The 26,493-nt window shown below is 44.7% G+C and overlaps 1 protein-coding gene across 1 annotated transcript in view; it reads left to right on the top strand.

The window, feature by feature from the left end:
- The window catches only part of PODXL2 (podocalyxin like 2), a 47,149-nt gene that overhangs the window by 14,039 nt on the left and 6,617 nt on the right, over positions 1-26,493 (top strand). The window contains exons 4-8 of the mRNA XM_077451731.1: positions 10,273-10,811; positions 12,864-12,938; positions 17,360-17,516; positions 17,636-17,697; positions 20,813-20,992. Coding sequence (XP_077307857.1) covers positions 10,273-10,811; positions 12,864-12,938; positions 17,360-17,516; positions 17,636-17,697; positions 20,813-20,992 — 1,013 coding nt within the window. The remainder of the gene's footprint in view (positions 1-10,272; positions 10,812-12,863; positions 12,939-17,359; positions 17,517-17,635; positions 17,698-20,812; positions 20,993-26,493) is intronic.

Genomic DNA, 26,493 nt, shown 5'->3' with positions numbered 1-26,493 from the left:
ACAAGGAGTTTGCAGGAGGGGCAGCTGCCCATGGCGCATTGGTAGAGGGGAGGAGCCCCCTCACTACATGCAAACTCCAGTTCAGTGACTGGCATGCAGCGGGCAACAGCTTCATTTCCTCTCTGGCAGCTCCAAAATGCCCTCTCTCCACACCATAACAAAAAAGCGCACTGTGCAAGTGTAACTACCTTACTTTACCCTATTGTTTGCTAGAAAGCAAGCTACGTGTGTGTAGAGTGCACCCCATTACAACTATAGGCAATCAGAGAATGGGCACAGGAGAGTACACCCATTCTATGGCATGTATTAGCAGTGGTGGCCACATCCTTGCCCTGGGCACTGAAGGGACCTGTACCTGTACTGGCTATAGCCTCCCAATAAAACAAAAATGTACTGCAGCACTTCATTAAAAGTGCATCTGCACTTACAGTTTTCTCTTAGTTCCCCTGCAAATGCTTGTTGATCCTGTTAGGTCAGGGGCATTGCTAGGTCTACAAAAGGTCTGGGGCTAGAGCCCATAGCAGCGTAGTAAAGAAAGTCATACACATGGGCGGGCATACACATGTATATACAGTAATGTATGTGTGTGTGTGCGTGTGTATATATCCCAGAGAGCCTCCCCTTAAATCAGGGTCCCCAGAGAGTCCCCCTTACACCAGGATCTCCATAGAGCCTCCTCCTTACATCATGGTCCCCAGAGAGCCCCCCACTCACATCAGGGTTCACAGAGAGCCCTCCTTACATTAGGGTCCCCAGAGAACCTCCCCCTTAAAATCAGGTTCCCCAGAGAGCCTCCACCTTGCATCAGGGCCCCCAGAGAGCCCCCCACTTACATCAGGGTCCCCAGAGAGCCCCCCACTTACATCAGAGTCCCCAGAGAGGCCACCCTTGCATCAGGGTCCCCAGAGAGCCCCCCCACTTACATCAGGGTTCCCAGAGAGCCTTCCTAATATTAGGGTCCCCAGAGAGCCTCCTCCTTAAAATCAGGGTCCCCAGAGAGCCTCCTCCTTGCACCAGGGTCCCCAGAGAGCCCCCCCCCACTTACATCAGGGTCCCCAGAGAGCCTCCTCTCCCCTTGGGGACCCCTGCAGAGACTCAGGGCTATGGGCCCCATATTAGGGGCTATAGCCCCAAAAGCCACCCCCTAGTGACGCCACTGCTGCCAGTGAAGTCCACCTAATGCAGCTTCTTCTAATGCTGTGGCAAGGATGCTGCACTGCTCCTGAATTCAGAGCAGAGTTGTCACTCTCCTGTAGGCAATGTACGCTTGTGCTATAGTGGGATCAGAAGATTTTAAAGGGGACATGGCTGCATTTTGAGTTTTTTGCCCCCTCCTATCCTATTGCCCCAGGCATTGGCCCACAAGCGCCATTATAGTTAATAAAGTCCTAGGCGGGGGAAGGTAAACTAGCGTTGGAGCATCATTAGCTGAGCCACTCCTATCAATTAACAACTGTACACAGAAATATATACACAACCAGCCAAAAAACTCACTGGGGACCCGCCGTAATGTAATTCATCAGAAGATAGTAATTGGTAATCCGCAGGGAGAGATTTACAGATACAGAAATTTGTGTAATCCTCTGCAGTGATGATTCAGACTGATGCAGCTTCAGCTTACTCTGGACTCCTGTATAACCATATCCAGGGATATACGCTATATTGTCTAACGTTTTTGGACACCTGCCTTTACATGAACTTTAATGGCATCCCAGTCTTATTCCGTAGGGTTCAATATTGAGTTGGCCCACCCTTTGCAGCTATAACAGCTTCAACTCTTCTGGGAAGGCTGTCCACAAGGTTTAGGAGTGTGTCTATGGGAATGTTTGATCATTCTTCCAGAAGCGCATTTGTGAGGTCAAGCACTGATGTTGGACGAGAAGGCCTGGCTCACAGTCTCCACTCTAATTCATCCCAAAGGTGTTCTATCAAGTTGAGGTAAGGACTCTCAAGTACCTGCATCCCAAACTCACTCACCCATGTCTTTATGGACCTTGTTTTGTGCACTGGTCCAAATCATTTGGTGGGCGGGGGGATTATGGTGTGGGGGTTGTTTTTCAGGGGTTGGGCTTGGCCTCTTTGTTCCAGTGAAGGGAACTCTTAAGGTGTCGGCATACCAAGACATTTTGGACAATTTCAAGCTCACAACTTTGTGGGGAACAGTTTGGGGCTGGCCCCTTCCTTTTCCAACATGACTGCGTGCCAGTGCACAAAGCAAGGTCCATAAAGACATGGCTGAGTGAATTTTGGATGAAGGAACATGACTGGCCTGAACCCGATAGAACACCTTTGGGATAAATTAGAGCGAAAGACTGCGAGCCAGGCCTTCTCGTCCACCTTAGTGTCTGACCTCACAAATGCACTTCTGGAAGAATGGTCAAACATTCCCATAGACACACTCCTAAACCTTGTGGACGGCCTTCCCAGAAGAGTTGAAGCTGTTATAGTTGCAAAGGGTGGGCCAACTCAATATTGAACCCTACGGCCTGAGACTGGGATGCCATTAAAGTTTGTGTGCGTGTAAAGGCAGATGTCCCAGTATTTTTGACAATATAGTGTATATTGTGCAGGAGAATCACTCTTACCCAAGTCTATTATTAACCATTTATTGTTAACCACTTGCTGACCACAATACATCTATATACATTGCAGTTTGCAAGTGGTTTGCCCGGATTACGGCTGAAGATATCAGCCATAACCCCGGTATCATTTTTTGCAGCCGGTGGCTGACTTTCTGAGCGGCTCATGAGCCATTGGGAAGGTTTCCGAAGCAGCGGGAGGAGACCTCCCACTGCTCACTGGTGTTTCTTGGGCTTACTGTTTCCGCTGGTTCATCCAAGAAATTATCCGATGGTGCGGCCAGCTGCTCCCGTAGGCGATCAAAGAGTCAATATTCTTTAATCTCCTCTATGGCCTTGGAGCACCAGAGTGACATCACGATGACACTTCCCAACCAGTTTTTTTTTAATCTTTTTGCTTTGAAAGGTAAGGAAGAGATTTGTGGGTCTTTTTGACCCCAGATCTCTCCATAAAAGGGACCTGTCTTCCTTATTTCTATTACAAGGGATGTTTACATTCCTTACCAAGTGCATAGCTTTGCTATGGGGGCACCCAAGCCGAGCCGCTGCTCTCTGTGTGTGAATTCAGACACGGAGCTGTGGTTCTGCCCCGCCCCCTCTCTCTCCTCATTGGCTCATTGACTTTGATCGACACACACTGCTGTCTCAGCCAATCAGGTGGGAAAGTCTCGGGCAGCCTGGACTGCCCTGCAACATCACTGGATAGAGATGAGGCTCAGGTAAGTATTAGGGGGCTTCTGCACACAGAAGGTTTTTTATTTTAATGCAAAGAATACATTAAGATAAAAAAAAACTTCTGCCTTTACAACCACTTTAAGGAAAATCATTGGTCTTTTACAGTTTTTTCTTGCCTTTGTAAATGAAGGTGGTCAAAATAATGGTTTCAATGAGTGTTATACCCCATACACACGGTCGGAAATTCTGCCTGAAAAGGTCAGATCGGATTATATTGTCGGAAAATCCGATCTTCTGTGGGCTCTATCGGACTTTTTCCGTTGGAATTACAAAAATTTGGGAGCAGGATCTCAAATTTTCCGACAACAAAATCCGATCAGACTTTTTTCTTTTTTGTAGAGAATTCTGATCGGACAAAGTGCCACGCACGCTCAGATCAAAGTACAAGAGCAAAGCTATTGGCTACTAGCCTGAACGTAGTCCCGTCGGAACGAACGAACGTCACCTAGTTCCGAACGATTTGATTTTCCGACAACTTTGTCCGACCGTGTGTATGCAACACCAGTTTCGGACAAAATCCGTCGGAAAAAATCCGACGGGTTTTGTGGTCGGAATTTCCGACCGTGTGTATGGGGGCTAAATGTTTTAAAAATCTGTTTTATACAGTAAAGAAGAAGAAGGCCATATCTGCTCATCATGTATGCAGGCACTACTTCCTGCTTAGGGGACATACTAAAAGGAATGACAGAATGGAATGCCCATAGACTTTAACAGGGAGATGGAATGCCCATAGAGAATAATGGAAAAAAAATTCAGTTTGTGACAGACTCTTTTGACATATAAATGTTTTTTTTTTTTAAAGACCTACTTTTAAATATCAGTGGCCATGTTTAATATTGAGATTAGATGGGATTAATGTTGTTTTTTATGGCATAACAAAGGTAAATGACAGAGTGGAATGCCCATAGAGTATAATGGGAAGTAAAATATAAACTCATTTGCAAGCAAATCTGAGTGACATAGCAATTTATCCTTTACCACAGCTGTTCCTCAAGTAGAGTAGAAGATTGGGATTATTTGGGATTACGGCTGTTTTATATTGAATTACAAACATATGACAGAGTGGAATGCCCATAGAGTAAAATGGGAAGCAAGGTGTGTCCTGGAGTCAAAACCATTGGTCATATCAGATCATTCTTTAGCAGACATACTCTCTATGTCCAGTGGTGATGTCCAAAATTCACATTAAGTGGGATTATTATTGGTTTCTATGGAATGACAAACATATGATAGAGTGGAATGCCCATAGAGTATAATGGGAAGCAAGATGTGACCTGGAGTCAGAACCATTGGTCATATCAGATCAATCTTTAGCAGACATACTCTCTATGTTCAGCAGTGATGTCCAAATTTCAAATTAAACGGGATTATTATTGTTTTATATGGAATGACAAGACATATGACAGAGTGGAATGCCCATAGAGTATAATGGGAAATAAAATCTAAACTCATTTTCAGGCAAATCTGAGTGACATAGCAATTTATCCTTTACCACAGCTGTTCCTCAAGTAGAGTAGCAGATTGTAAGGTTGAGATTATTTGGGATTACAGCTGTTTTCTATGGAATGGCAGATAAATAATAGAAAGGAATGCCCATAGAGTATAATGGGAAGCAAGATGTGACCTGGAGTCAAAACCATTGGTCATATCAGATCAGTCTTTAGCAGACATACTCTCTATGTCCAGTGGTGATGTCCAAAATTCAGATTAAGTGGGATTATTATTGGTTTCTATGGAATGACATACATATGACAGAGTGGAATGCCCATAGAGAATAATGGGAAGGAAGGTGTGACCTGGAGTCAGAACCATTGGTCATATCAGATCAATCTTTAGCAGACATATTCTCTATGTCCAGTTGTGATGCCCAAAATTCAGATTAAGTGGGATTATTATTGGTTTCTATGGAATGACATACATATGACAGAGTAGAATGCCCATAGAGTATAATGGGAAGCAAGATGTGTCCTGGAGTCAAAACCATTGGTCATATCAGATCATTCTTTAGCAGACATACCCTCTATGTCCAGTGGTGATGCCCAAAATTCAGATTAAGTGGGATTATTATTGGTTTCTATGGAATGACATACATATGACAGAGTGGAATGCCCATAGAGAATAATGGGAAGCAAGATGTGACCTGGAGTCAGAACCATTGGTCATATCAGATCAATCTTTAGCAGACATACTCTCTATGTTTGTTAGTGATGTCCAAATTAGACATTACGTGGGATTATTATTTTTTTCTATAGAATGACAGATAAATAATAAAAAGGAATGCCCATAGAGTATCATGGAGAGCAAGATGTGTCCTGGAGTCAAAACCATTGGTCATATCGGATCAATGTTTAGCAGACATGCTCTCTATGTCCAGTGGTGATGTCCAAAATTCACATTAAGTGGGATTATTATTGGTTTCTATGGAATGACATACATATGACAGAGTGGAATGCCCATAGAGTATAATGGGAAGCAAGGTGTGACCTGGAGTCAGAGCCATTGGTCATATCCCATCAATTTTTAGCAGACATACCCTCCATGTCCAGTGGTGATGTCCAAAATTCGGATTAAGTGGGATTATTATTGGTTTCTATGGAATGACAGATAAATTATAGAAAGGAATGCCCATAGAGTATCATGGGGAGAATGATGTGACCTGGAGTCAAAACCATTGGTCATATCAGATCAGTCTTTAGCAGACATACTCTCTATGTCCAGTGGTGATGTCCAAAATTCAGATTAAGTGGGATTATTATTGGTTTCTATGGAATGACAGATAAATAATAGAAAGGAATGCCCATAGAGTATAATGGGGAGCAAGATGTGACCTCGAGTCAGAACCATTGGTCATATCAGATCAATCTTTAGCAGACATACTCTCTATGTTCAGCAGTGATGTCCAAATTTCAAATTAAACGGGATTATTATTGTTTTATATGGAATGACAAGACATATGACAGAGTGGAATGCCCATAGAGTATAATGGGAAGTAAAATCTAAACTCATTTGCAGGCAAATCTGAGTGACATACCAATTTATCCTTTACTACAGCTGTTCCTCAAGTAGAGTAGCAGATTGTAAGGTTGAGATTATTTGGGATTACAGCTGTTTTCTATGGAATGACATACATATGACAGAGTGGAATGCCCATAGAGTATAATGGGAAGCAAGATGTGACCTGGAGTCAACACCATTGGTCATATCAGATCATTCTTTAGCAGACATACTCTCTATGTCCAGTGGTGATGTCCAAAATTCACATTAAGTGGGATTATTATTGGTTTCTATGGAATGACAAACATGACAGAGTGGAATGCCCATAGAATATAATGGGAAGCAAGGTGTGACCTGGAGTCAAAACCATTGGTCATATCAGATCAATCTTTAGCAGACATACTCTCTACGTTCAGCAGTGATGTCCAAATTTGACATTAAACGAGATTATTATTGTTTTATATGGAATGACAAGACATATGACAGAGTGGAATGCCCATAGAATATAATGGGAAGTAAAATATAATCTCATTTGCAGGCAAATCTGAGAGACATAGCATTTTCACCTTTACCACAGCTGTTCCTCAAGTAGAGTAGCAGTTTGTAAGGTTGAGATTATTTGGGATTACAGCTGTTTTCTATGGAATGACAGATAAATGATGGAAAGGAATGCCCATAGAGTAGAATGGGAACCAAGATGTGACCTGGAGTCAAAATCTTTCAGCATACCAAATAAATCCTTAGCAGATATAGTATCCAAGTTTAGTGGCACGATTTTAAATCGAGTGTGTATGGATTTTAATTGTTTTATAAGGAATGAAAGAAGAAAATGCCCACAGAGCAGCCCTCAAAAATTACACTCGCCTGCTCACATTTTGCGAGTGGATTTTGAGGGCTGGCAGATGTGGGCTGCCTGGGGGGGCCAGCACCACCAGTGGCGGCCCGCCCATAGGGGGCGCCCGGGCGCCGCCCCCCCTCCCCCTAGGTGTAAAAAAAAAAAAGTAAAAAAAAAATAAAATAAAAAAAACGGGCCCTTTAAGACATTAAAAAAAAAAAAATGTCATTTAACAATTTAACATAGTGTACTGTGGCGCCGGTCACAGTGCACTATGAGAAGCGCCACGTCGATGCAATCACAAGATTGCATCCATGGCGCTTCATTTGCGGGTTAAAAACCCGCCTTGCGGCGCTCTGCAGAACGCCGACTAGCTTCCGCCCGTAAAATCATTGTGATTGGCCACGGCAAAAGTCGCCTTGCCTGGGGAAAGCTTTCTGGCTGTGAAAGCTTTTTTTCCATTCATTCAGCTAAATGCATGAACATTCTCAACAAAGTAGAAACTAGAAAGCCTTTATGCGGTGACTCACCTCCTGCCTCACTGTCTTGCAGCTCCGCTCGGGCTGAGGAACGGAGCTGCCGACGTCACTTCCGGGTTTCGTGAAGCAGCCGAAAGCCGGAAGTGACCTGCCTGTCTAAGATTGACAATGCTCCCGCCCGTAGAATCACAATGATTTTACGGGCGGAAGCTAGTCGGCGTTCTGCTGTGCGCCGCAAGGCGGGTTTTTAACCCGCAAATGAAGCACCATGGATGCAATCTTGTGATTGCATCGACGTGGCGCTTCTCATAGTGCACTGTGACCGGCGCCACAGTACAATATGTTAAATTGTTAAATGACATTTTTTTTTTTAAATGTCTTAAAGGGCCCGTTTTTTTTTTTTTTTTTACTTTTTTTTTAACTTTTTTTTTTTTTACTTTATTTCTTTTTTACACCTAGGGGGAGGGGGGCGGCGCCCAGGCGCCCCCTATGGGCGGGCCGCCACTGGTGGTGCTGGCCCCCCAGGCAGCCCACATCTGCCAGTCCTCAAAATCCACTCGCAAAATGTGAGCAGGCGAGTGTAATTTTTGAGGGCTGCTCTGTGGGCATTTTCTTCTTTCATTCCTTATAAAACAATTAAAATCCATACACACTCGATTTAAAATCGTGCCACTAAACTTGGATACTATATCTGCTAAGAATTTATTTGGTATGCTGAAAGATTTTGACTCCAGGTCACATCTTGGTTCCCATTCTACTCTATGGGCATTCCACTCTGTCAAATGTCTTGTCATTCCATATAAAACAATAATAATCTCGTTTAATGTCAAATTTGGACATCACTGCTGAACGTAGAGAGTATGTCTGCTAAAGATTGATCTGATATGACCAATGGTTCTGACTCCAGGTCACACCTTGCTTCCCATTATATTCTATGGGCATTCCACTCTGTCATATGTTTGTCATTCCATAGAAACCAATAATAATCCCACTTAATGTGAATTTTGGACATCACCACTGGACATAGAGAGTATGTCTGCTAAAGAATGATCTGATATGACCAATGGTGTTGACTCCAGGTCACATCTTGCTTCCCATTATACTCTATGGGCATTCCACTCTGTCATATGTATGTCATTCCATAGAAAATAATAATAATCCAACTTAATGTGAATTTTGGACATCACCACTGGACATAGAGAGTATGTCTGCTAAAGATTGATCTGATATGACCAATGGTTTTGACTCCAGGTCACATCTTGCTTCCCATTATACTCTATGGGCATTCCTTTCTATTATTTATCTGTCATTCCATAGAAACCAATAATAATCCCACTTAATGTGAATTTTGGACATCACCACTGGACATAGAGGGCATGTCTGCTAAAGATTGATGCGATATGACCAATGGTTCTGACTCCAGGTCACACCTTGCTTCCCATTATACTCTATAGGCATTCCTTTCTATTATTTATCTGTCATTCCATAGAAACCGATAATAATCCCACTTAATGTGAATTTTGGACAACACCACTGGACATAGATAGTATGTCTGCTAAAGAATGATCTGATATGACCAATGGTTTTGACTCCAGTTCACATCTTGCTTCCCATTATACTCTATGGGCATTCCTTTCTATTATTTATCTGTCATTCCATAGAAAACAGCTGTAATCTGAAATAATCTCAACCTTACAATCTGCTACTCTACTTGAGGAACAGCTGTGGTAAAGGATAAATTGCTATGTCACTCAGATTTGCTTGCAAATGAGTTTATATTTTACTTCCCATTATACTCTATGGGCATTCCACTCTGTCATTTACCTTTAAAAAAACAACATTAATCCCATCTAATCTAATATTAAACATGGCCACTGATATTTAAAAGTAGGTCTTTAAAAAAAAAAAAACATTTACCGTATTTTTCGGACTATAAGGCGCACCGGATTATAAGGCGCACTAGCAACGACCGGCTGATAAAATGGATATTTCCATATATAAGGCGCATCGGACTATAAGGCGCACCGGATTATAAGGCGCACTAGCAACGACCAGGTGATAAAATGGATATTTCCATATATATAAAGCGCATCGGACTATAAGGCGCACGGTCGATTTTGGGAGAAAATTTAGGCTTTTACGTGCGCCTTATAGTCCGAAGGTTTACGTCAAGATGACAGATACTGTTAACAAAGAACTCCAGCGATGTCAACAGGTCATATATAAGGCGCACCGGACTATAAGGCGCACGGTCGTTTTTGGGAGAAAATTTAGGCTTTTACGTGCGCCTTATAGTCCGAAAAATACGGTATATGTCAAAAGAGTCTGTCACAAACTGAATTTTTTTTTCCATTATTCTCTATGGGCATTCCACTTTGTTCCATTATTCTCTATGGGCATTCCATCTCCCTGTTAAAGTCTATGGGCATTCCATTCTGTCATTCCTTTTAGTATGTCCCCTGCTTAGTGGGAATGCACAGTGACTGTGCTTGACTGCTCCTTTGTTTAGGGACAATTCCCTATAAGGCTAACTGAACATATTATCAGACATTAAAATAAACCTAAACCTAGAGAAACACCTCTCCTGCCCACTGAAAAATCATAGACAACATACTAAAACTATACCATTTTTTTTGTATTATTGTTATAGCTGAACCCGTGTCCACAGACAGCAGGGTCACCCAAGATGAGACAAGCACTTTGCCTAAAGAAGTTTTGGAAACGTCTACAACATTTTGGCCCACAGAGGCTGGCGAGACTCCTAAACAAGGATCCCCAATCATCAAGGTCCTCGCAGAGGAAGATCCTATACAGCCCATACACAATGAGACAGCAACTGCAGTTCCGGTCCAGGAGGAGAGGACAGCTACCAAGATGACATCCACCTCTTCCAACACAACTGTCAAGCCGCCCCGAAAGAACAAGAAACATTCCGGGTCCAGAGGACATCATGCCGGTCACAAGCCAGAATCCGAACTTTATCCCGGACCTCCTGCAGATTCACGGGGACATCCTGCAAGGCATCACCCCCCTGGACACATGGGCAACGAAAGTATGTTAGTCAACCAATCTTCATCTGCTGCCAACAGCAAAAAGAAACTCGATATTCCGCCAGTCTTTTCCACCCAACGGGAAGTTGACCCAACAAAGGCTGCAGCCCCCATGCAGCTGTCACCAAATACAGAGCAGGTAAATATACCAGTGTTTTTTTATTTATTTGTTTGAATTTAGAGAAGCAAAAGGAGCATCACATCAAAGGGAACCATCCTTGTCTGAGAAATACTATCAGACCTGGGAGTTAGAGGTGAGAGGTCTCCTGAAGTCCAACATTTGCTGTTCTGCCAACTGTCTGACCTTATGGTGAGAACCGTCCCGTCTCCTGAGTGTGCATAACAGAGCCCTGCTACTAAGGTGATGTACCTAACTTCAGGGCTCTGTTTTTGATATTGTTGCCGTTACTTAGTTGGAACACAACATTTGATATCAGTATGGGTCCAGGCAGAGGACAGGGCAGCAACCGTGAAACTTAAGGGGCCTCCCACCTCTGATTCTTATGCCCTGTACACACATTCTGATTTTCTGACAACAAATGTTGGATGTGAGCTTGTTGGCTGGAAGTCCGACTGTGTGTATGCTCCATCGAACATTTGTTGTCGGATTTTCCGCCAACAAACATTGGCTAGCAGGTTCTCAAATTTTCTGCCAACAAAACTTTGTTGTCGGAATTTCTAATCGTTTGTACACAAGTCCGACGCACAACAGTTCACGCATGCTCGGAATCAAGCAGAACGAGCCGCACTGGCTATTGAACTTCCTTTTTCTCGTCTCGTCGTACGTCTTGTACGTCACCACGTTCCCACGATCATAATTATTGGCCAACATTTGTGTGACCGTGTGTATGCAAGACAAGTTTGAGCCAACATCCTTCAAACAAAAATCCACAGTTTTGTTGGCAGAAAGTCCGATCGTGTGTACGGGGCATAAAAGTGATGCTAAACACACATTGTATAAAGTGGTTCTAAAGGCTGAAGGTCTTTACCTTCATGCATTCTATTGGGCTAGCTCTGATCTGTCACATTTAGGTCCAGAAACCTGGACACACTCTGATGAAGGAGGATGTAAAAGTCCAAAAAAAGTTCAAGCAGTATAGTCTGTAAAATCCGAATCTTTATTGGCTACATAATAAAACACATTAGAAACAAGCTAACGTGCTTCAGCTGTAACAGCCTGAGTAAGGTTGTTACAGCTGAAATGCGTTAGCTTGTTATCAGCGTGTTTTTATTATGTAGCCAATAAAGATTTGGATTTTAATGACTACACCAAGTTGCCAACTTGAACACTTATTCAAGGGAGCACTATAGCCAGAGAACCAGTCTTCAGCCACAAGAAACTGAATCTGCAGTCAAACTTGGGTATTGTATATCTGTCTTTAGGGTGTAAAAGTCTATATACATCCGCCTGCCTATAGAATCCATGGAACTTCCAATCAGGTCCACTTGAAAAATTGACAGGCATATCTGATCGGAAAGCCTACCTGAAAAGACCCTTATGCCGTATGTACATACGACCGGACTTTCCGGCAGACTAGGTCCGACGGGATTAGTCTGTTGGACAATCCGATCGTGTGTGGGCTAGTCCGATCGTTTTTCGGAAAAAAAAAAATCAGACGGACCTAGAAATAGAACATGTTTCAAATCTATCCGACGGACTCAATTCCGACGGACTAAAAATCGGGAAAACCGTTCGTCTGTGCTAGTCTGATGGACCAAATATGACGCAATGGCAGCTATTGGCTACTGGCTATTGAACTTCCTTGTTTAGTCCCGTTTACGTCATCACGTTCAAAATGAACGGACTTTAGAATGGACTTAGTCCATTCGTGTGTGGCCAAGTCCGTCGGACCTCCGCCGAAAGTCTGTTGGGAAGACCGTTGGACCTAGTTTGCCGGAAAGTCTGGTTGTGTGTACACAGCATTAGGCTTCGGATTGGTGGGTTGTAATATACCAAATAAAAAATATATTTCTACAACCCCCGTCCTCAGCGGTGGTTCCTTCTGCTGGCTCCTACATCACTGCAGGACATAAGGGCCAGTGGGAGGAACCATTAAGCCCAGCGGGGAGGACTAGTGTTGCATGCTAAAGACTTTGTCCCCATTTTTAGGGTAAACCTACAATACGATACTGCTGAATTCAGAAGTCTTGTATCTTTCTTCCTCATTATACATAAATTGTCTATTTTCAGGTAATCTGCAAAGACTGGATAAATTTGGCAGGAAAAAATTACATCATCCTCAACATGTCGGATGATATCGACTGTGTAAGTACTGACAACAGTCCACTTGAACTGGCCAACACCATCCAGTATATAATTGCTTCAGAGCTTCAGCTCTCTAACCGCGACCTTGAAAGATGACAGGATCTGGTTGGTTGCTACAGGCAACGCCACCTTTTCCTTTTAAAAAAAGAACAACCCAACCCACGTCTGACAAGGGCTTCTTTTTTGTGGCAGGGCTCAGTCGCCCCTTCCCTCCCAAATTACACTGCTGGGTGTGCAGGCCGGAGCCTGCCCCGAGATTTACCAGTCTCCATGACAACTGTCCTTATTAACCATCTCCAGGGTCTCTGGGTTGTCATGGAAACAGCAGAGGGGATTAGACAGCCGTAGAGGGAGGGAGGAATGCGGAAACTGCTCGGTGACCTTTTCTGCAAGCGCGCCGACTCTTTCACTGCCGTTCAGCGTTGCAGCGAGGAAGGCTCCACTGGCCGCACGTTGTTCATAAGTCTGTAGGAACTTAATGGAGTACTCAACCCATTGGAGGGCTGGTTGGAGCGAGCCTTGGGAGGCAACCACAGAAAGATATTTTTTTTCTTTAGTTTACCTGTTTTTGCATTCTGTGGATGGCAGTGTATATTGTTAAACTTTTATTTTATTTTTTTCTCAAAGAAATTTATTAAAGAAATGAAATTACAAACATGGTATAGATTCCAGGTTCAACAAGTTACAGTGTACAATCAGTATACTTATCATCACTTTACACCAGCACTCAACATGGTATCTTCCTAATGCACCTTCAATACACTACCCTACAGGGCCCACTGTGCTGTCTAACATTAACCACTTAAGGACCAGGCCTCTTTTTCAGACTCAGTGTTTACATGTTTAAAACAGTTTTTTTTTGCTAGAAAATTACTTGGAACCCTAAAACATTTTATATATTTTTTTCTAACACCCTAGAGAATAAAATGGCGGTCATTGCAATACTTTTTTTCACACCGTATTTGCGCAGCGGTCTTACAAGTGCACTTTTTTTGCAAAAAATGTACTTATTTGAATAAAAAAATAAGACAGCAGTAAAATTAGCCCAAATTTTTTTTCTATATTGTGAAAGATAATGTTACGCCGAGTAAATTGATACCCAACATGTCACGCTTCAAAATTGCGCCCGCTCGTGGAATGGCGTCAAACTTTCAGCCTAAAAAAATCTCCATAAGCGACATTTAAAAAATTCTACAGGTTGCATTTTTTGCGATACAGAGGGGGTCTACCGATCGCGGCGATACCTCACATGTGTGGTTTGACCACCATTTTCATATGCAGGCGCTACTCACGTATGCGCTCGCTTCTGCGCGCGAGCTCGTCACGACGGGGTGTTTTTAAAAACCTTTTTTTTTTCTTATTTATTTTAATTGATTTTATTTATTTTTACACTGTTTTAAAAAAAAAAATAGATCACTTTTATTCCTATTACAAGGAATGTAAACATCCTTTGTAATAGAAAAAGAACATGACAGGTCGTCTTAAATATGAGATCTGGGGTCAAAAAGTCCTCAAATCTCATATTTGGACTTAAATGCAATAAAAAAAAAAAAAAAAGTCATTTGAAAAAATGACATTAAAAATATACCTTTAAGCCCTTGTACACACGATCGGAGATTCCGACGGAATGTGTCCGATCGGAGTGTTTTGTCGGATATTCCAACTGTGTGTGGTATGCATCGGACTGTTTCCGTCGGAATATCCGCCGGACCAAATTTTCCAACTTGCCGGAAATATTTTCCGACAAAATGCTCCGATCGGAAATACTCCGATCATGTGTAGAGAATTCCGATCGGACAAAGTGCCACGCATGCTCAGATCAAATTCCTACATCAAAGCTATTGGCTACTAGCGTGAACGTAGTCCCGTCGTAACGAACTAACGTCATCACGTTCTGAACGATCGGATTTTCCGACAACTTCGTCCGACCGTGTGTATGCAACAGTTTCAGACAAAATCCGTCGGACAAAATCCGTCGGACAAAATCCGACGGATTTGGTTGTCGGAAACTCCGACCGTGTGTACAAGGGCTAAGAGGTATGGGCGGAAGTGACGTTTTGACGTCGCTTCCGCCCTCCTATGGTATAGAGACGAGTGGGGGCCATCTTAGCCTCACTCGTCTCTATACCCAGCTAGGAAGAGGACCCGATCGCCTCCGCCACTACCGACGGCTCCGGTAAGCAGCGGGGGGGGGGGGGGGGTGGCACCTCTCCCACCGCCGATAGCGGTGATCTCGCGGCGAACCCGCTGTGGAGACCACCGCTATCGCACAGACGACCAGCGCCTGAAGATATGGATATTTCGGTTGTGGCAGCAGCTGCTGCCGTTACCGAGATATCCTTCTTCAAAAAAATGGACGTACATCGGCGTTGAGTGGTTAAGCAGATTTGAAACCTTAAGTTTAGTTTAGATTAATAGTCTGTCCAGTATGAGGTCCACCGGGGAGAATCCCGGGGTATCCAGCCAGGGTGACCACAATGCATCGAGTTTACTAGGGCGTCCTCTATGCTGGAAGATAAACCTCTCCTTAAAGTTTCACCCATTCGGGTAATCCATTCCTCTAGCATGGGAGGGTCAACTGCCTTCCATCATCGAAGGATAAGCAGGCGAGCCTCTTATCTTGCAATAGGTGGTTTAGAGTTATCCTCAAAGGCGATGTCGTCCAGTATGCCCAGTATGCATGGTCTGGGATCTGTCGGGATATTAACTGAAAAGGCCATGTTAACAGTGTTCAGAACCCCTGTCCAGTATAGGTGAAGCTTGGGGCAATGCCACAGCATATGGATCAAGTCTTCGTGATCTCTAGCGCACCGAGCGCAGTCGGAGTTTTGGTCTCGCCCCCATTCTAAACAGCCTTGTGGGCGTATAATGCACCCGCAAGGCGATGTGCAACTGGGATAGGCGTTGCGCTACATTGAGGGAAGACATTTGGACAGCCTGGAGGACCTCTTCCCACTGTTCTTCCTCAAAAGTGCCCACATCATTCTGCCACTTGTTCACCGCCCCCAAAGGGAATCCCACCAGGAATGCCGACAATAACATTGAATAATTTGTTACATTTTTCTAATGCCAACTCAAAATGAATTAGACACACATATCGTCCTTATTCTCCACCCCAGGGAGTGACTGAAAAGCCTTATATGAGCTAGGAGTTGAAGCTCACACGCAGGCGCGGACTGACAACTCATGGGACCCCCGGGCGATAGGAGATTATGGGCTAGGCAATCACAGATTATGGGACCGCACAGTATACAATCACACAGTATACACAGACTGTTTTTATTGGCTGAGAAGGTACTGGAGGGGTGGGGCAGCTATAATCTCTGGATTTTTAGACCAAAAGGATGTCGGTAAGGGACATTTCAGAGACAGATGTAAAAAAAATACAGATTTTTACATACTGTCCCTGGTTTTACTGAGGCTGGCAACCCTGATGGGGCTCCCTAGTGGCCCGGGGCCCTCAGGCAGTGCCTAAGTGGCCGAATGGTCAGTCCGCCCCTGCTCACACGTTGTTATGGATGATCCATTTGACAGTACTGATCCAATCAGCATGGTCCCCTTGGGAGTCCATAACTCTTTGTAAGCCCTGTATGAGCCACATAGTCCTCCATGCCTAAAATGACCAGTTATTTTCTTTGGTTCCTGGTGCTGAATAAATGGCAGGGAGAGAAAAGGAAAGGTAAGTATGTCCTGCTGGGGATGAATGGGTAAAAGCAAACCTAAACTTAGTCAGCTGGCTACATATATTGCAATCAGTGGTGTAACTAGAACCTTCAGGGCCCTGGTGCAAGAAACTATTAAGAGCCCCTCTGACCCCCAGCTGGAGTCCTTCCCTCTGAGCCCAGTCCCAAGTTTGACCTTTGAGACCCTGGGAGTTCTGCTACTGGTGTCAGTAGTTTTTAATTTTTGTTATTTTATTATTATTTTTACCATTTTTTTTTTATTACAATTTTTTAGGAGATATCAGGGGTCTAAATAGACCTCTAATGTTTCACCTTTGAGACAGAGAAAGGAGATTAAAGACACAGCCCTCAATCTCCATCTCTGAAGTCTCAGCTGCACAGAATGAATGGACAGGAATAGCTCTGTACAGAGCTTCCCATTTGTTCACAAACTGAACCATAGTAAACACAGTTTACTGTGCATCCACTTTGAATGTTATTAATGGACAGGGTCAGTGATCGGTACAGAGCCTTTAGCTACTTTAGCAGTCCTTTTGGCTCCCCCTTCTGCTCAAGTGTCAAAGGCAACTGCCTCTGCCTATGTCTTGGAAGGGCCGAGCCCTGCCTGCCATGTTTCAGGCATTGGGGGTTGTGGTCAGAGGTGAGGTGCATAAATAGCAACCAGAGTTTAGATTTTACAGGAGGACCTTGTCTACCTTTTTTCCCCTGTTTTTTAATTGGAGATTCTTCTTACTACAGGAAGAGTTCAGATGGAGGAAGGGGCAACAGCTGCTTTCTCTCCTGGAGGGGGCGCTCTCTTGGAAAACAGAGCCACCCCAGAGGGACTGGGTGATCTTCCTGAGCAAGCCTAATGAGAATGACAATCACCTGCTGATGACGGTCACAGAGGAGGAACGTAAGTCACTCCAAGCTTCAAGCCATCATGTGTGGTTAGGCTTCAGTGTCCAGACATGGTGGGTAATAGTGCCTTTCCGCATGTGGTCTAACAATTTGTATCTAATTTTATTTTTCAAGGTGTGGTCCCTGCTAAAGACGTCTTCATGGCGCTGGGCGACATAAAAAGAAGCCTTGCAGAGGTCAGTTGTGCATACAACCAATAGATGGCCATGGGCTCCCTTGGGTTGGACTCTTGAGATCAGAGCTTTCTGGGGGAACCTATCACTTTCTTCCCCAGCCTGACTGTGATGTCATAAGCCTAGACTAATGACCAGACACGAAACAGGAAGTGGGCTGTATAAGGGATTTCCCTGTAGAAAAAAAAAAAAGTTTTACTATCCAAAGTTAAAACAACAAGGGCAGAAGATTTAATAGATGGAACGTTGAAAAAAAAAAATTACTGAAGGTCCACTTTAAGAGAAGTACTGAGGCAGGAGGCTATATACAGCCAGCCCCTCCCACTAGTCGTGATTTGCCTGTATTGCATAGAGAAGCGCAGAGGTACAGTGGGGACATCACCTGGTCTAAAATAAGATATATCATGAAAACAGAAAGTTTTAATCATCATATTACATTCAATAATTGAATGTAAAATGGAAACGTTTTTATTTTAAGGGGCCATAGAAGACAAAATATAAGCAGATTAAACTTCAGCTTTAAAGCTGTGTTAAACCTAAAACCAAAAATGGAATATATTGCAGCTTACTAATCATTAGAAGTGATGGCTGCATTAGTTTTTGTTTTGTTTTTCTTTGCCTTTTTCACCCGGTGATCTGTCCAGTAACACCCCTCCTGTATTAGTGAGACACAACTCTGAATGAAGGAGAACAGGAGGCACAGCAGACAGCCTCATTGTGAGTTGGGGGGAGGGGGGGGGTGTAAGGCTGGCCATACATTATACAAGTTTCTTGTACTACTTTCCTTTAAATTTACCAAAACCATATACTAGGAAGTCAAACACTTTCAATTTGTATGCAATCAGACAGGACCTTGCACTACATAGTTGAAGGTAAATCTAAAGAAAATTGAATAAGAAAATGGTATGGTGTATGTCGAGCTTTAGATGTACTAGCAGATTTAAATACACTAACAAATTGAAGACACACTCCAGCTCAAACTTTATAATAAGTTGCAGCAAGCAGTTTTGTTACTTTTGGGATAAAGGTTTTACATCATGTGTGCTCAACCTGTGGCCCTTCAGCTGATGCGGAACTACAGGTCCCACAAGGCATTGCAAGGCTAGAAGCTACAAGCATGATTCCTAAACGCAGTGGCATGATGGGACTTGTAGTTCCAAAACAGCTGCAGGGCCACAGGTTTAGCACCCATGTTTTACAAGAATAATAAAAAATAATAATAAAAATAATAATAAAATCTGATCATTGTAAGAACCCCTGCCAGTGTTAGATGGTTTGTCTCATCCATGTAAACTGATACATTCTGCTGGAGAGCTTGTGCTTTTGAAAAGCAGCAGATTTACTGGACAGATCACCAGATGAAACGAGAAGAAAGGAAGCCTAATGCCGCGTACACACGGGCGGACTGTCTGGCCAACTTATTCCGCCGAAACACATTTCAGCGGACAGTCCGCTCGTGTGTGGGCTTCAGCTGACTTTTTCAGCGTGCAGTCTGGCGTACTAAGTATTTCGGAATTTCCGTAATACTGTCCGTCGGACTCGCATTTCGGCGGACAATCCGCCCGTGTGTATGCCAGTCCGCCGTACTTTTGAAATGAGCGGACTTTTCCCGCCCGGAGAAAAGTCCGCTCATTTCGAGCGGGTATCCAGGTAGGCGGGGCCCGCGAAGGAGACGTCGCTGGCCCCGCCGCCTGGTATGGACTTAAAGGGGAACCCCAACGGTGAAAAAAATCGGCGTGGGGGTCCTCCCCAAGTCCACAACAGACCCTTGTCCGAGCACGCTACCCGGCCGGCCAGGAAAGGGGGGCGAGCGAGCGCCCCCCCCTCCTAAACCGTACCAGGCCGCGTGCCCTCAACATGGGGGGGTGCCTTGGGGAAGGGGGGCCGCGCGGCCCCCCCCACCCAAAGCACCTTGTCCCCATGTTGATGAGGACAAGGGCCTCTTCCCGACAACCCTGGCCGTTGGTTGCCGGGGTCTGCGGGCGGGGGGCTTATCGGAATCCGGGAGCCCCCTTTAATAAGGGGGCCCCCGGATACCGGCCCCCCACCCTATGTGAATGAGTATGGGGTACAATGTACCCCTACCCATTCACCTGTAAAATAAAAGTACCAAAAAAAACACAACACACGAGATAAAATACTTTATTGCACAGCTCTGGGGGTCTTCCGTCTTCGGGGGTCTTCTCGCCGGACTCCTCCGCTATCTTCTTGTAGCTCTTTTGCTAGCGGAGGAGTACGGCTTTCTTCCTCGCCGTCGGCCTCTTCTCCCGACTTCGGGGGTCTTGTCCCCCTCTTCGGTTCTTCTGCCGGCCACCGCGCCTTCTTATAGCTCTTTTACAGGCGGTGGCCCGGTCTTCTGTCGCCGCCGCCGCCGCCTTCGTTCTTCTTCTTCTTGTACTTCTCCATGAGATGTTGCCTCGACGATCTCTCCGGCCGGAATGCCAGGGACGCGGCCACTTATATAGGGACAATGGGGCGGTGTCACATGGCTTTATGTCACATGGGTTGGTCACATGGGTTGATGTCACATGGGGACTATGACATCGTAAGGGGGCGGGGTCACCATGTACGGTACGGCTCAGGATGGGGGGCGCTCGCTCGCCCCCCTTTCCTGGCCGGCCGGGTAGCGTGCTCGGACAAGGGTCTGTTGTGGACTTGGGGGGGACCCCCACGCCGATTTTTTCGTTGGGGTTCCCCTTTAAGTCCATACCAGGCGGCGGGGCCAGCGACGTCTCCTTCGCGGGCCCCGCCTACCTGGAGACGCGCTCGAAATGAGCGGACTTTCCTCCGCGTGTGTGGGCGAGTCCGTTCATTTCAAAAGTAGGGCGGATAGTATGGCGGACTTAGTACGCCGTATTAGTCCGCTCAAAAAGTGGTGTGTGTGGTCAAGTCCGTTCATTCGAAAGTATGACGGACTGTCCGTCGGATTGTCTGACGGACTAAGTTGGCCAGACAGTCCGCCCCGTGTGTACGCGGCTTAAGAAAGGAAAACAAATGCAGACATCACATCTAAGAATTGGTAAGCTGCAATATAATAAATGTTTTCTTTTTCGGTTTAATACTGCTTTCAGAAGCCCCCCCTCGCCTTATAGGACTAATGGTCTTCACTTCTTTACAGATCGGGATTGAAAGTTACTCCAGCACGGTCAGCTGCCAGTCACGCCCCAGTCCACCCCGGAGCGATTACGGCAAACTCTTTATTGTTTTGGTCATTATCGGTTCCGTGTGCGTCATGATCATTGTCGCCGGGCTCATTTACATCTGCTGGCAAAGGCGTCTGCCCAAACTGAAAAACATGGTGAGTAAGATTTTTGTATACAATTTTAATTTCACTGCTGTAGACCAATGAATGGGCACCGGGAATTTAAAGGGGGTTTCCACTTTTGGATAACTCGTGCAACTTGTAAGAGAAATCAGCTTGGTGTAAGTAATCATTCATATGTGTTAAAATGTTTATCCAAGGCAGAGAAACAGGTTGATGAATCGTGGCCCCTGTGTGTGGCGCTCACTCCCGAAAAGGGCCCGCTGAGTAGACCCAAGGTTCTTTTACCAAACCAGTGTATCAGCAGCCAGGCACACGGCTCTAATCACTCTTCTGGCTTAATGAAGAGTCTAGATCTTTTTTTTATATTTTTTTTGGCTGAATAAATTTGGATAGGGACAGGGCTGCCATTAAAAATCATGGCGCCCTGTACAGCCTACCTGACAGCCCCCCTCCTCAAATTACAAACATTTTAATTTTTAAAAATAGTTTTTCCTTTTTTTTTCTTTTTTTTATTTACAATTTTAAAAATTATTTTTTTACAATTTATTTTTTTTTACATTTTTTTTATGTTTTTTTTTTCAAATTTCTTTTTACAATGCTGGTGGGGGGGGGGGGGGGGCTTGGTTTACAATGCTCAGTTATCAATGGACACAGAAGCCCCCATTCTCCATCCGCTGGTGTACCTGCAGCAGCGGGTGAGAGGAAAGCTGGCAGCACTGTGGGGGGGGTTGGAGGGGGGGGGGGCGAGAAGGGGCTCAGGCACACGGGGGGTAATCAGATGTAAGCAGAAGATGGAGGGGGATCGGTGTGGCGGGACGGGAGGACAATTACAGGATGATGCACCATGTCTGTGTCTCTCCCTCCAGCAACTGAAAACTGGCGGCAGGGAGAGGGTTAGAAACCTGCTTTTAGCTGCTGGAGGGAGAGACACAGACACAGGGCATCGTTCTGTAATTGTTCCCCACGCTGTCTGGGCCTCCCTGTGTGCCTGGGCCCCCTACATGAGGCCCGGTGGTACCCCTATTGGCAGCCCTGGGTGGGGATAAAGGTGGCTGTGGGAAACCTGCTTTCAGCTGCTGGAGGGAGAGACACAGACACAGTGCATCGTTCTGTAATTATTCCCCCCCCCCCGCTGTCCGGTCCTCCCTGTGTGCCCTGACAGCGAGGCCCGGTGGTACCCCTATTGGCAGCCCTGGATGGGGATAAAGGAGGCTGTGGGATACTCCAGTAGCACAATACAGAACACAAGGACACTTTGTCGTTCTCAAAGCTTCTCAGCATAGTCCATGCAGCAGCGACGAAGGGACTGGGCTGCACTGGACACCTCAGGAAATGTCCGCATTTTAGCAAGAGCTTGCACTGATGCACAAGGGATAGTAGCAGGACACATTCACTCAAACACAGGTCTATACTCACAAATGTCCTTGGATACTTGGATGCCTCCATATCAGCTGGACATTTCGCTCATGAACTCTCCAGACCAGATCCTCAATGGAATCCCTCAATCAGTTCCAGTACGGTTCAGTAGAATAGGTCCCCCAGCTCTAGCATAGCTTGGACCTCGATGAGCAAGTGTACAAGTACAGCTGGACTGACCAGAATGGCAGGAGAGCCCTTCAGGCTGGAAACTTCTCCTCCTGGACAAGCACAGGGCTGCTGTAAGTCTCAGATTATTTATCCACTCCTCAACCACCTACTGGGCATTCTTCCCCATGGATTGACTGGGTCCACATAAATATACAGGCTGCAAATTTGACTTTGCCAGCCCACTACATTCCAGAATACTCCAGAAGGCAGGGGGAAATAGTCAAACCTGCAACTGGTGAAACCCAGAACAGCCCTAAGTAATCACAAGCTGCTCCACTGATTACAGGGGAGCTGGAAAATGAAATTTGCCTAATTTAACTAGCAGCCTATTTATGAGGGTGCTACATGTGTATAGTGATAGTACCGGTGTTTTGCAGTTGACTGCTCTAACACCGGAACACGGGGACGGGGATGGGGTTGCAATTTGGAGGTTACTCTACTTGTTCCTAATGTCCGAAATCAGTGGTGGGAGAGCAAAAGAAAGGTAAGTATAGGTGCAGCTGGGGGGAGGGGCAGTAAATATAATCTGTTAGTTTCCTCTGCATAGGCAAAACAAAAATTTCCTTTAAGAAAAGCCCAGCCACAAATTAAATTGTATTCCAATTTATACAGTTTGAACAATTCAAAATCTGTAATGATAAAATATAGGGCCTGCCATTGCTCACATCTTTTTGTTATTTAAAGCGGACCTTCAGTCATTTTTTCAACTTTCCTTCTATTAAATCTTCTGCCCTTGTTGTTTTAACTTTGGATAACTTTGGATAGTAAAACATTTTTTTTCTGCCAGTAAATCCCTTATACAGCCCACTTCCGGTTTCTTGTCTGGTCATTAGCCTAGGCTTTTTACATCATACACAGCTCTCTCTTTGAGAGTTTCCCAGGAAGGGAGAAGGGGTGGATCATAGGAGGGCCAATGAGAGCTGTAGAGCTGGAAGTGCACCTCTGTGTGCCTGTGTAAATCCAGGAAGTGAACAGGCAGCAGCTTCGGCTGCCTGCAGTTAAAATGGTTGCAGGCAGACTTAGAGGAGAGAGATTTCTGCAGCATATTTGGCAAGTAGAGAATCACAGTATATATAAAATAATATGCAAAGTGGTTGGGAGGGAAGCTTCAGAATGGCAAAGATGTTTTTATTACAATTTATGAGAGCAGACTGCAGTTCCTCTTTAAAAGTGGTTAGAACCCCTTACATATATCCAGTGTAGTGACTGGCCTCAGGTGATACACAGAGATGAAACCAATCCTCCTACATAAGTTATACCTGTTTATCTGCGGCCTTCTCTTCTCTAATTCAAAGTCCAGAATTTGTGAAGCTGGTCTGAGCTGTCAGAAAACAGAGGTTGGGGAGTTTCACTCTACAGAGCTCAGTGAGGAGAGCTCTGAGAGCTGATTGGAGGGAGGGGACACACCTCCTTCACACAGCACACAGGAACAGCTGAGGCTGTCAATCACAGGCTGTGTGCTGGAGGTCCCACCCGGTTGTTTTTTTTTTCTTTTGGTGAAAGGAAAACTTATCAGAAGTGACTCATGCAGATAGCAGAAGAAGGAGGCAGCAGACAGAAATGACACTTAGTGCTCTGGCTTTAGAGAACACACTATAGATGGATATGTTTTGTTCATTTTTCATGTCTAAGTGTTACAGCTACTTTAAAGCATTGGTGAAAACAGACACCCCTAACCTCTGTCAGACACCCTAAACTTTTGATCAGTCATTATTATTCTACTGTATATACATTCTGCAATATGGTGGAGTAAGCTTCATCTTTATATGCTGCGGAATCTCATTGATTCTATACAGTGATACTCCCTCTAGTGGTACAAGGCAGACTCTGCTACCACATTTTAGTGAATAAATGATACCTACATTGTCCTGGATGTAGCTTGTGCCATTTACAGTAAGTTAAAGTGGGTGAATTTAGCTAAGCCTACTAGCAATACACTAAAATGCTAATTTTACAAATGTCAAAGGGTGTCTACATCTTCCAATATATTTGCAATAGTGCCATCAGTGCAGAAATAATTTCTCAGGGATAGTTTGTGTTGTAACAAGTCCCTTGTATTCTCTCCCTGTCAGAGCAAGAATTGGCTTAACCACTGATTTGGCTGGCCAAAGACCAGAGCACTTTTTGCGATTTGGCACTGCGTCGCTTTAACTGACAATTGCGCGGTCGTGCGAAGTGGCTCCCAACCAAAATTGACGTCCTTTTTTTCCCCACAAATAGAGCTTTCTTTTGGTGGTATTTAATCACCTCTGCGGTTTTTATTTTTTGCGATATAAACAAAAAAATAGCGACAATTTTGAAATTTTTTTTTTTTACTTTTTGCTATAACAAATATCCCCAAAAAATAAAATATAAACATTTTTTTTTCCTCAGTTTAGGCCGATACATATTCTTCTACACATTTTGGGTAAAAAAATCGCAATAATAAGAGTTTATTGATTGGTATGCGCAAAAGTTATAGCGTTTACAAAATAGGGGATAGTTTATGGCATTTTTATTAATATTTTTTTTTTATAAGTAATGGCGGCGATCAGCGATTTTTATTGTGACTGCGTCAATATGGCAGACAGATCGGACACTTTTGGCGCGATTTTCACACTTATTCACACTTATACAGCGATCAGTGCAATTAAAAATGCACTGATTACTGTGTAAATGTGACTGGCAGTGAAGGGGTTAACCACTAGGTGTCGCTGTAGGGGTTAAGTGTGTCCTAGGGAGTGATTCTAACTGTGGGGGGGAGGGGCTGTGTGTGACACAACACTGATCACCGCTCCTGATCACAGGGAGCTGTGATCAGTGTCCTGTCACTAGGCAGAACGGGGAGATGTTTGTTTATATCAGCATTTCCCCGTTCTTCCTCCCTGTGAGACAATCGCGGGTATCCCTGCAGACATCGAGTCCGCGGGAACCGCGATCATGCTCACGAAACCGGCAACCCGCCTCATTAAGGGCAACATACAGGTACGTGATTCTGCCGGTACATGCCCTTCTGCCGCAGTATATCTGCGAGAGGCGGTCGAGAAGTGGGTAAACAGGCAATTAACAAAACCCTTGGTTTTCTTTTAAGTAATCATGACAGCATTGATACCAAATGTTAGTTTGAACCAGCCCCTGGGATAAAAGCGCCGCATCCCAATTCACTGTATATACTGTAGATAGCAGACTCAATATAGGGACTTTTCAGGTGCTACAAAGATGAACCACACACTTACACAAACATAGGAATACATCAAATGATATGTTTTATTTTCAACAAATATTAAAAATCAAAGATTTGCAGCACTGAAAATGGTACCCAAATCTGATACTAGCATGTACCTGGGTTATGAGCCTGAGATGGCGAGGTGGTCTCTTGCAAAACTCCCATCCAAGCTCCCTTGGAAGCTGAGACAGGGTCTGCGAGGTTGGGGGAAGGGCACAAGTACGGTACCAGGAGATTGGAACTGAAGATTGGAACTTGGGAGCGTTGGATAGGGTACCCAGGATACACCAAGTTCAGTAAAGAGTGGAGTGGGGTCATAAGCCAGGTTCGGTAACACATGAACAGGAAGGGACCATGTCATGGGCAGAATTAAGGTCAGAAATGGGCTAAGGTTGGCAACATGTGGGGAAGTACAGTGTGGTGCGGCAGCAGTAAACACTCAGAGTCCAGTTGCAGAGAATAGAATTTGTATTTAATGTAATGTTCAACAATTCACAACAATCCCAGCAGGAAGGCGCCTGACTGGGAACACTCAAAGACTGCAACAGCAATGAGTAGCAGACCAGGTCTCAGATGGGGTAACAGCATCTGTCTTGAGGGGCAGAATACGGACTGGTCGGTCCAGAGCCAAATGGGGAGGTGTCGCATGTCCCTATCTTTTCTCTATTCCTCTGGACTTTCTCACTGATGCTAATCACTGTCCTTGTCAAACTGCTAACCTGTTGTTACACTACCCACACAT

Source organism: Lithobates pipiens, unplaced genomic scaffold (genome assembly GCF_037356315.1).
Source record: "Lithobates pipiens isolate NorthernLeopardFrog02 unplaced genomic scaffold, aLitPip1_a1.2 Scaffold_23, whole genome shotgun sequence".
Taxonomy (NCBI): Eukaryota; Metazoa; Chordata; class Amphibia; order Anura; family Ranidae; genus Lithobates; species Lithobates pipiens.
This window is presented reverse-complemented; position numbering and strand designations above follow the sequence as displayed.